At 38.7% G+C, this 12,623-nt stretch overlaps 1 protein-coding gene across 1 annotated transcript in view; it reads right to left on the minus strand.

The window, feature by feature from the left end:
• The window catches only part of LOC117500367 (contactin-associated protein-like 4), a gene marked incomplete at its 5' end in the record, with an annotated part of 138,037 nt that overhangs the window by 71,610 nt on the left and 53,804 nt on the right, over positions 1-12,623 (minus strand). The window contains 1 exon segment of the mRNA XM_034153229.1: positions 6,702-6,905. Coding sequence (XP_034009120.1) covers positions 6,702-6,905 — 204 coding nt within the window.

Genomic DNA, 12,623 nt, shown 5'->3' on the forward strand with positions numbered 1-12,623 from the left:
CATGAAGAAGAGACAGAAGTGGGTAAAAGAGAAATAGGGGGAGAAGAGGGAGTACAGGAGCATAGGAGAGAGGAGGAAAATGAAGATGAAGAGGCGGGAAAAAAGTCAGGTGACTATAGGGTTAAAAGAAAGAGAGGAGGGCGTCACAGAGAAGAGGGAGGAAAAGGGCGGGTAAAGGTCAAGAGGAGGGAAGGTGTTGAGCAAAAGAAGGAAGATGAGGGGTGAGAGGGAGATACAGACGTCAATGGATGAACCAAAAGCCAATAAAGAGATGAACAAGGATGTGGAGGAGGGAGAAGATGAAGCACAGACACAAAGAGAGCATTATTTAAGACGGATCACAAAGTGAGAAACGGCAATTACTGAGAAAGCATTTTATTCAACACATCGCTGCTTTGCAACGTCTGAATAATCCATATTCATGAAACGAGACGAGATCAATTAAACTTATTTGGTTTTAAGTTATTTGACTTTTGTTCCGTGTTTTCAAGTCTGCTAATCCTCATACTTAATAAGCAGTCATGCTTCTATTAAGTATGAAAGCATTTCATCCAGGGGTCACCAACTAGTCCAAGGGCCAAAATGTATCCAATAGACACTTTTGCGGGCCAGCAATTTTTATATATAGCCCAGAATTTTTAAGTTGTTGACGGGGGGGGCGTTAGCAGACTCTTCACGCTAACGAAGGATCACTTCTAGGCTACTGTCCCGCAGCTCCTGCCTCTCTGTTGGACTCTGTCGCAGCGGGGCTACTGCTGCGGAGCGCATTTAAAGTAGACTCTTCACAACGAAGGATCACTTCTTCTTCAGGGCAGGGAAGGCTGGTAAGGACACACAGGCTTTATGACAGCTACAACACACCATGCTCCATATTGTGTATACATATTTCACTTTCCTCAGTATCCCATGGAGAGGGTCACAGCGAGGTTAACTTTCTCCTCTCATTAGGATCACAGGATATCTGCATATTGTAGGGCTGTGCAATTAATCGTATTTTAATCTCGATTACGATTTTGGCTTGCAACGATTACGAAAACAATGTAATCGAAATAAAACGATTATTATTTTTATTAAAAAAAAAAAAAAAATGTAATTTTTTTTTTTTTTTTCTGTTGAATTATACTTAAAGTTCAGGGTAATCAACTGTTAAAAACATACTGTTCACATTTTTTTTTTCAATATATGGATGTTTTCAAAGTAAATGGATAATCGTTTTTAATAATCGTGATATCAATTATTGACCAAAATAATCGTGATTAGGATTTTTGCCATAATCGCACAGCCCTAGCATATTGTATTTGCACTGAGAGCTAAAGCCAAGTATGTGATAATGGCTGAAAAAAGGAGAATAAACATAGGCTTCATTAATGATAGATGAGCAACAAGCCGGTCCAAATCAGTGGATCCATCCCCCCTGAAGTACTGGAAGAGAAACTTTGTGTTTCTGCTGAGGGAAGGAGCAGAACACAGTCACCATTAAAAATGCATTAGGCAATCTTTAGGGAGAGACCATTCCTACTTCAAAGAGAGAAACGGAGACACTTTGATGATGATGGACAAATGTATTTTTGATATACAGAGAGAGTGGTTTATTTGTCTGCGGCTTTGATGAAAAAAAAACACTTCATCTAGAGAGAGAAAGTTAGGATGTAGACTTTGTGAAGCAGAGGAAGTCTTATCTGTTAAAGGCGCGCACATATGCTCATTTTCAGGTTCATATTTGTATTGTGTGCCTCTGCTACTGTGACATGTTCACATGCGTTAATGTGGGGAACTGTACATGCACACAAACTTATATAACACACTGAAAGAAAGGGAAAACCCAAACAGCATGAGAGGGGCCCTTTAACACATTTTATTGTGATGGGTTATTTCATTTCAGTTTGAACGAGTGGAGAGAGACGTCGAGATCGATATGACAGTGTTCAAAATAAATCAGATGTATTAAATGGCATCGAGTAAAGCCACACATAAAAAGGCCAATACAGGTTTAGGGAAGCATCATAGGATATGGCTCAATATAGTATTTACTAGAAGAAGGTGCTGGAATGAAGATGATATAATACATTTTCCAATATAGAATGAGACTTGAGGACAAGGCCGTATAGGATTAGGAAGGGAGTGAAGGTTTATTGAGGTGTCAACCTAACATTAGGATTAGGGATGCCAGCGATTATTCGATTTTTCGAATATTTGTTACAGTCTCCATAATCGAAAATTATTTTTAAAATTCGATTCGGGTCGGCGAATAATCGATTAATATTCGCCAGGGCTGTCCGAATTTCGAATTTGATCATGGTCAGTTTCTGGCATCCCTAATTAGGATAAGAAAGTACATGCTGTTCCTGATATCAAAACGATATGTGAGCTTTTTTTAATCATATGGTGAGCATAATAAGAAAAAAATAACAACCAAAAAAGGTGAGCAACATTTTTAATGTAAAACCAATGATGTCTTTGTATAAGTGAACTTTGCTGTTGATGTTATCTTCAGTTCATATGGGACAACCTGTGAATACTGACCGTCTGTTTTTCTCTCGAGTTTCCTACTGAAATATTCAAAATCCTTTAAAGCTAGTTGTCGGGAAAATACTGAATGTTCTCAGAGTAGCACGTGATAGCGTAGCTGTGCACGAAGCCGGATGTATGACTACATGGGTGACGCTCATGAGACACTGCGTTGAAGTTATGATAGCTATGTTCCTAAGATTGGCATGATGACACAGCCCCTAGAGCGATAGGCATATGACTGTCATGTTTATTGCTTACGCAGGCCTTAGCTAATCTGAACTAATGTCAGAATACTGCTTTGAACCAGTATTCTTCCATCTTGTTGACTGTAACACCCTCTCTTGTATATAAGCATATCAAGGACTCTACTCTGGCAACTATTTGTCCCACGCAGCTCTGTGTGTGATGACTACTTCCATTCTTGCAAGGATAATAAATACATGTATCCTGATATTGAAGACCAAGCCGGCGACGAGTGATATTTTTCCTAACACTAGTTAAATGGTACTTACATCAGAATAACATATAAGCAACATATGTCCGGTGTCACACTGTCAAGTCAAAGTGTACTTTGTTTGACAGATATAGAAACAGTATAGTAACCTGTACGATTCTGTAAGTCTGCTCTTTGACCTGACCTGAGAGTATAGAGCGCCACAGTGACGCGTCCTAAAACCCAGAAGTAAGTTTTACCACTTCCGGTTCCCTCGACAAAAAAGCAATGAGATTTCTCCATAGGATTTAGGAAAATGGCTCGAAATAAGGTCTGTGGTTGACACACATTTAAGAGACGGATCACGTTTTGTTCTACGACATTAAATACATCAGCAGTGACCCCACTGGTGATAACAAGTGGCTAAATAGGACTACAGAAGTTGTCGAGGATGTTGTATGTCATTACACCGAACACGTAAACACTCCTCTAAGTTTGATTGTCCTGTTCTGCTTGAAAGCAAGTACCTGCCTCCTGCAAACTGTTCAAACAAACGCTTCAACTCGTACCATTTAGAGTCTGTATGTTTGAATATGGATCTTAAGTTGGCGTGACGTTGAAGCAGCGACCCTGCTGTAGTTCGTTTATAGCATAACATTAGCATTTTGCTTCTGGCGACTAGATTTATGATTAGAAAATTATAAAAGTAGGGTAGACATGTGGAGATTATCCGGCTGAACAAAACGTGATCCGTCTCTTAAATGTGTTTCAACCACAGACCTTATTTCCAGCTATTTTCCAAAATCCTATGGAGAAATGACATTGCGTTTTTGTCGAAGGAACCGGAAGGAGTTCTAGTCTTTAGAGAAGACTCTCAGACAGGCTGGCATATTGAATGCAGAATACGGTTCTCTCTGTCATGTTTAAATGTTTCCTGAAGTTTTGAAACATTTCAGTCAATCAATCAGGATCTGTAGCCAGCAGTATCCATTGTTCTGCCTATCTTTCTTAGAGCAAAGGCAACATGTTCTCTCTTGAACAAAAGGGCAAATTGCACCGAGCTGCAAAACTGTCTGCGCTTTTAATATTATTAAAGCGCATTATCTTCTGTGAATCGTGTCTTTAGACGCTTGCAAGTGATGAGAAATGTAGGTGGTGAGCAGGGCACAAGGGGGGGGGGGGGGGGGGGGGTAATAAGCATCTAAAAATCAGAGGGTCAGTGGTTTGAAAAACATTTGATAAAGTGAAACTGTAGACATGCACGCTTTAGATAAAAGTGTCAGCGTGTGATGTGTGATGTCATTTAGCAGCAGGTCAGTGTTTAAGGCAGTGGTTCTCAACTGGTGGGTCGCGACCCAAAAGTGGCTGCCCCCCAGACCCCCCCTTCATGTTTTTCACATGTGGTGAATTTACAGGATTGGCTCCAAGTATTCCTTTTTATTGATTACAATACAAGTGTGCCTTTTTATGTTATTATACACTTCAGCTTTGATTATAGAAAAGTGATGACCATCATCTCATTAAAACTTTTTTTAACTTTAGTTCTGTGAAAGGATATAAGGGATATATGCACTGTACTTTAATTAATATTGTATGCTGAAAAGCGTATATTACAGCACGATTTTTTGTTGAATAGATTTGAGTGGTTCAAAATTTCGGGTCGCGATTTATTGACAAAGGAAAAAAGTGGGTCCCGAGGCCTGACCAGTTGAGAACCACTGGTTTAAGGGGTCTTACAATGGGTCTTAAAACATCTATTTGAGATGTCGTTTTTTTTAAAGATGGCCAATCATTTTTTCATCAAGTTTTCATTCTGTGGGAGGTGATGGAGGAGAAACAAGAGGGGTAGAGGGAAGTGGGTGGCTTATTGATAAGAGGTAGGATAGACATGTCAGAGAGAGAAATGGAGGGAGAACGGTGAGATTGCTGGGATGAAGAGCATCTGTGAGAAATATATATATATATCAGAGAGGTGGACAGAAGGTGAAAAAGTAGAGAAGAGAAGGGGGGGAAACTTTTGAGAGATGGGAAAAGGAGAGAGGGAAAAAGCGACTGATGGATGGATGGAGAAAGTATTCAGCAGCCAGATGAGTTCTCCAATGAGAGGTGAGCCATATGGTGATGATTCAGCACGGCAGCCTAACACACCTCTACTTAAACAGACCCACACACACACACACACACACACACACACACACACACACACACACACACACACACACACACACACACACACACACACACACACACACACACACACACACACACACACACACACACACACACACACACACACACACACACACACACACACACACACACACACACACACACACACAGTCTGTAAGCCATGCATCAAGTCCTACAGAGTCCGGCCCTAACACATGCTACAGTGAACGGATACCATCCATCACAGCTGCAACTAGACAGAGACGCAGCAGCGGAGCGAGAGCCGAGATTTAAACCAATCAGGCGGCAGCGTGCGTGTCTTCCATATCACCCAACCACAACCAATCAGAAGTTATCTCAGGGGGGTTTATATTGTCCTCCACCTTATAGAGAAGTTCTCCACCAGTACGCCCACAGAGAGGCCCACAGATTACATGTCAGAAATACAAATGTGTTTTTTCAGCTGAAGTTTTTTTTTTTGTACCAAATCAGAAAGAGGTGTAAGTCGTAGTTAGTAAATCTTCTGCTGGGAGATACAGATGGAAATATTATGTGTACTGTCAGAAGAGATGAGTTTACAGAACCAACCAAATATTCATGTTACAGTAAGTACTTAAAGGGGACCTATCATGCAAAATGCACTTTTGTACGTCTTTTATACATGAATATGTGTCCCCGGTGTTCCAGGGAACTCACCAAGTGTCAGAAAACACAACCCTCTCTATTTTCCTCCATACCCAAATCTCTAAAAAAGGGGCTGCAACGGATCTGATAAAAACTGATCCAGATTTGAACACTGTCCTGACGTCAGGACGGTGGCGCTACGGCTATTGGGCCAACTCCACCAATCAGGAGGAGACAGCCACGGCCATTGCCGTTCGAAAGCGCTGGAGACGATGTAGTACATATGCCAGGCCTGTAGGTGGTGCTGTTCTCACAGAATCAGCCCTTGCTAAAACAGAGCTAAAAAATGTCAAATTGAGCAAAATGAGGCATGGCTAAAATGCATGATCTGTTTGGTATTTTGAAAAAAATAAAGTATAAATATGCCTTATATTGGTATACACTATACACTATATTATTCAAATATAGCATGATAGGTCCACTTTAAGTTTACTTATGAATGCAACAATCAACCTTTGTTTGTGTTTGTCCTGTATTGCGTAATGGGCCTTTTTGAACATCTTAGATAAGTTCTCATGGCTTACTGGATAAAAAAATGTATTAAATAAATGTCTATTTGTATAAAGACATGAATGCAGGAGCTCTACAGTGACTACATAACTCACACAAGTGTAAAAATACTAGCAATGTGTTTAGACCTTCAACCGGGACCAATACTAACGAAATGATGTTAGAACATTTGTAAATCCGTGTATTGCAAATGTTATAATCCTCTTATAAATGTAGCATCCTTTGGAACCTGTTGCTTTCTCCTTCTTTGATCTTTATGGTATGGTAGCCCCCTTTTCTTCTGCAAATGTTAGTAGTCTTGTGTTTTACTCCGCTTTACCGTATCAATAGGTTTGAAAAGATGTCAGTACCTATCAGTCTTTCCCTGTAGATATCAGTATATTGTGTGAGGTACCTTGTCTGAGCAGCAGCTGCAGCCTTCCTCTCTCTAACTCCAGACTGAGTCCTCTCCCTCTCTCTCCCTCTGCATGCAGCAGCGTCCCAGAATTCCTCAGGGTTTTAAACTTCAGAGAGACGACCTCTCTGGACGTCTGCCTCGGGTCGGGGGTCAACCTGAACACCAGACTGCTGCTGCCGTCCAAACTCACCACATCAGAGGCTGGAAGACAGAAAGGGAGACAGAGGGAGTCAGAGCAAAACATCCAAACCTTAACCAAAAACAACTTAACAATTGTATTGACGTCTTGTTTAGAGTCATTTGATTTGTATTGTCATTATTGGAGGAAATAGTAGTTGCTTTTGTCTTGAAGGCAGTTTCAGGCACCATGGGATTTGGGGTTTATTGCTACACAGGTGGAGGAGTTATTGGCCCCGTAAAAGCATATAGTTTCTTTCAGGTCAGGAGAAGTGGTAGAACCTATTGTTCTTTGTATTGTTTGATGGTGTAAAAGCTAAGCAAATAAACTCAACAAACAGAAATCTTGTCTGGACAATGTACTCTCGCACTTATACGATTTGTTACCTGGTGTCTTAGCGACAGTTTGATTTTGAGATAGTTTGTTCTTGTGTTTCTTTTTGGTTTGAAGACAAATAGTGGCTTCAACGTCTTTCCCATGCACCGGGTTACAATGTGTGTGTTTTAATTTGGGTTATTTGTATATTGTCTCTCAGTTGGAAGAACAAACTGTCATCTTTAGAGTAATTAAGCTCACAACAGATAATCAGGTGTCAAAATGGATTAAAAATGTCCCCGCTACACTACAAATCAAACACAATTTGGACAGCAATTCTTCCTGTTGTGGCTGCTGAGTACGACTGAGGAATTAATTTAGTTTATTACTGGGGGGGTTCAGGCTGAGGAGAGGTGATCAGTGTGTGTTGTGTGTGTATGCTGTAAATACTGGACTGTAAATACTGAAGTGTTTAAGAGCAGCAGCTGAGTTCAGCATCTATTTCCTCGTCAGCCTTACATCTAATCTCTCCGACGGAACGTTTTTTAAAGGCCTTGGCAAGTCTTTGACTCGATAACGGCAGGATTGGACCGCTCTGCTTGCAGCAACGCTCTTATTGGATTGATCAGTGAACTTCCTGCTGATTAAAAAGCAGCTCTGAGTCATCCCTCAGTGAAGCTGAACACTTTAAGTCCACTCCACAACTCTGTGGACTAAAAGTCGACATTTCTTACTAGAATATTATGTTGTATCTGATAATAATGATCCCCAAAACAGATTGGGGGGCTTGTTCATGACTCATATTGACAAACAGCTGCCTGTTTACACATCCAGCAGATACTGAGTTATACTACTGTGATACTTTTCTAACAAACCCAAGAAGCAAAGTTTTTAATTGAAGAGGAAATATGGTTTTGTGTTCTCTGGCAGAACGTCTGCATTATCCAGAGAAACACTAAATATTTCAATTTTAATAATAATAATACATTTAATTTCCAAGCGCTTTTTCAGGTGCTCAAAGACGCTTTACAGTGGTGATCAAACGAGATATAATAGAATAAGGGGGGTCGGTGCAGTCTCTGATGTGTTGTGGAAGGGAGTTCCAGAGGGTGGGGGCAGCGATGGAGAAGGCTCTGTCCCCCCAGGTTTTTTTTATAATTTTATAATATATATAATAATCTTATATAATATGAAAGGAACAACTGTGAGACTGCTAGCCCTGTTCCTTCAGAATAAAAGCCATATCTTAACATGTGTTTACAGACACAAACAATAACACATTTGGGACCAAAACCGCACAAATTATATATTAAAACTATTTCCAGGATTTATAATGTGTCCTTATAATCATCCCAAGAACAAATACAGGTTGTTCGTGACTCACATTGAGGGACAGTTGCCTGAAACATGTTTCTAACAGACCGCAGAAGCAAAATATTTCCGATTGGAGAGGGACTAGGATTTTGTGTTCACTGGCAAAACCTTTGCATTTTCCTGATAAATATTTATTGTATGATTTATATAATGATTCTTATATATATATATATATATATATAATCTTGAATAATATGAATTGCAGCAACAACTCTAAGACGTCTAGCCCTTATCCTTCAGAATAAAAGCTTCATCTTTTATCATGTGTTTACTGACCAGAAAACTAAAAACAATTGGCACAAAAACTGCAAAATGTATATATTAAAATACGTATCACTAACTTTACACCGTCTTTTAACCCTTAGATGCATAAGTGGGTCTTTTTGGACCCGGTGAGGTGGTATTCTTGAAGTATCGTTGTAATTACATTTTTTTATCATTTCATATTCCAGCTATTCCTCAAAAAACATGTTTTGGATATCATGCCATTCACATTTTAAAATGTACATTTTAAGAAATTGTAGTTTTTGTATTAGTACCCCAAGCTTCCATAAGTGGGTCAAAAATGACCCGCATGCATTTTCTATGGGATCCTATGGGAACCTTTGATTCTTATCACCTGTTGCTGTCAGGAATACATTCACTGTAGACCACACAGACTACATCACAAGTGACACCTCTCAGGAAGATTATTTTACACAGCAAGATCTGATACCTGTCAGTATAATAATAATAATAATAATAATAATAATAATAATAATAATAATAATAATAATAATAATAATAATAATAATAATAATAATAATAATAATAATAATAATATATTATATTTGTATAGGGCTTTTCAAGGACTCAAAATCGCTTTACAATATAAGGGAAGGTTAGGGTGGGGGGTATAGGACTATCAAACTTGATCAACCGGCATGGATTGATTGGGGGGGGGGGGGGGGGGGGCTATGAGTAGACAAGAGGAGAAGAGATGAGTTTTGAAAAGGGACTGGAATACTGTGAGGGTCTCAGAATAACGGAGATCTTTGGGACAATATGCTCAAAACGTTTTTGTTTTTTTAAATGTAAAAAAAAATTATAAAATTATAAATTGTGAAAAATTAAATATAAAATATTTCTAATGTGAACCAAAATGCAATACTAAATATTATACAAGTGATTTCTCTTAACCAAAATGACAAAAATGTCATAAAAATACATATTATTCTAATACGGGTCTTTTTTGACCCACTTATGGAAGAGGGGGTCCAGTCACTCGCGCATCTAAGGGTTACTACTTTTTAGTTATTAATATTAGTTTTTGTGACTGAACTCACACGTGCATGAGTTGTTACTGTATGTCTACAGATGTTTCGTTTTTATAGTTTTTAAACATTTGATTAAGTGTGATCCTCTTTTTGATATTCCTTTGTATGATATCAATTTAATTTAATACCTGCCAGGGGATATTCTGAAATGTTTCGCTGTGTCGTCTCAAAAGCTTGACACATTTTCCCCGCTATGGTAAACTGTTTGCTGCCAACAGATATATTTCATCTCAGAAAATGACATTAGTTTTTCCGAGGCGGATTCAGCTGAGCGTGCTACATTAGTTTCAGCCAGAGTCCTCTGCCAACCGTCACGCCGGCTGATAGAAATACAATACTAATATATCCGCCGTGTCCTTAAATAACTACAGGACATTTATTAAAATCCATCTTTTTAATGTTTCTCATAATCCATTTATCTTCCAGAGGCGACAGCAGCAGACACAGTTTTAAGGGACATAAATATATACAAAAACAATTATAAATCCACTTTTCATTTGGGGAAGTAGTTATGAATGAACTACTTCGAATTAGTGCTGGGAGGTAGGAAATAAATAAAGTATTTAACAGTATTTTCAAGGCTAACTAGCATTATCCTCACAACATATTAAACTACAGGCTGCAGAAGACTGATGAAATCAAGAGTACACCAAATATACAGACGTTCATGGTCCCCAGAGGATAAAGACAACTGACTTAGTGATGCCCTGACTTTACCCCAACACGACAATTAAAGGTGGGGTAGGTAAGTTTGAGAAACCGGCTCGAGATACACTTTTTGTTATATTCCATGGAATGCTCTTAACATCCCGATAGCAATCAATATCTTAAGTGCTTTGACAAAAAATACATTAAAAAATGTCATCTGTGGAAGCCGTGGTACTGTAAAAAGCACGACCAATCATTTTAGCCGGCCCGGCTAAAATAACTGGATGGCCTACCTGCCTGTCAGCCTTCCATCTGTGCACAAACTTATCTCGTGCCCTCATTGGTCATGTGCGCGTTCGTGTGTGTTGGAGGAGGGGCTCTGTAAGGAAGTGGCAGATTTTCTCCGGTTGTGTATTTTCAAATTCTAGCGATCTCGAGCCGGTTTCTCAAACTTACCTACCCCACCTTTAAGTTGATATTTCAGCTTTTTAATTAATTACATTTAATTGAATGTCATGACAACTATCGGAGTGATTTTCATAACATTTGGTTCCACATTTATGTTCCCCTCAGGATCAATTATAATCACTTGGGGAATCTCTTTACTCTTCATCTAGCACCGCTATGAGCTTCAAAATGATCATTTGTCCCATACTTTGATTTATGATCAGAAAGCAGCTCATTCCTCTCAGCCTCTGCAGTACGTTGAGCTTAGTGCTAATTAGAAAAAGGAGCATTGTCATTTTTTGTTTGCTCCAGCGTGTTTTAAGTATTTCGTACGTCCTTATCAAACAAACCAATGAATAAATTAGAGTGAGACCATTTTTCTTAATTTACATTATAATATAATCATTTAAAATAGTAACCCACTGAGGAAAAGGGAGGGCCACTTGAGTTTTATTTAACAATATATATTTTTTGCCTATTACTAACTATTTGAAATGTGGAAAGTGAAAGAGACGGGTATGAAATGCAACAAAGGTTTGAAGGTGGAAATGTAATGCTTGTTTTTTTGTATTGATGACAAGTCAATTTACTATATTTGATATACAGTGTTTCCTGATTAACTCAAATCAGCGTAAAACAAACTTCTTTGTTATACAACAATGAATAATGCAGATGCTAACAGCTGGAATAACAATATAAGACACAGAAAGTCCATACTGTATGTAAATCATGTTGGCACATTCATATTTACTGTTTGATAAATGTATCTGAGCACATATGTAGATGTGCGGAGCTGCTTTTGATGTTCATGTGTGTGATGTGTGTACGAGGGACAATGCAGTGGACAACCAGCTGTGAGAACAGAAAGGAGGCGGAGACACAGCAGGGATTTAATGCTGACACGACAGAATATAGCAAACACCTGCTTCTTCAACCCAGGGAGGAAGAGAAGTCAGTTAAGATGTAATGAATGTTTATATAGATATACTAAGAGTAGCTACTGAACATTGAGTGTAAGAGTGTAATTCATCCGTTTGTTGGCCAAGATACAATAGCATTAAAGGTCACCTATCATGCTATTTGTAGGCAATAGCATAGGTCTCAGATATATACATATTGTTAGAGCCACAATGAAGTCAAAGTTATTATTTAGATTCATAATTTGATAAATGAATTAATGATGTAAAATGATTTATATTGCCATGGTGAATATCTTTTGATGAAATGATTGTTTATTTTAAATCGTAAATATGATCTGTTTCCTTGTACCTTCCGGTGTTTATTTAATGGAGGACAGCCGCGGGGCTCTGAGACCTGATGAGACGGGGAGCGGAACAGTTTTTCGACCGCAAATTGTGAACAGAAATTAGTGTTGCAAATTGGACTGCAAAGTATAGTTTATATAGGAAAGTATATCGCCGAAATATTGAGTTAGATTTGTTATTTTGAGACTATTTAAGTCAATACTTTTTTGTTAATAAATTACATTTTTTGACTGAAAACCTTCGGCTGCTTATTGCTCTGGATTGCGTGTCATCAACCCCGCTCTATAGTGGCAAAAGGAAACCTTGGATGCCACTACACATATATATAGAAAACATGTCTATGAAGTGTTTTGCTTAAAATACCAAACAGACCACC

The sequence above is a fragment of the Trematomus bernacchii genome, unplaced genomic scaffold (genome assembly GCF_902827165.1).
Source record: "Trematomus bernacchii unplaced genomic scaffold, fTreBer1.1, whole genome shotgun sequence".
In the NCBI taxonomy this organism is placed as follows: domain Eukaryota; kingdom Metazoa; phylum Chordata; class Actinopteri; order Perciformes; family Nototheniidae; genus Trematomus; species Trematomus bernacchii.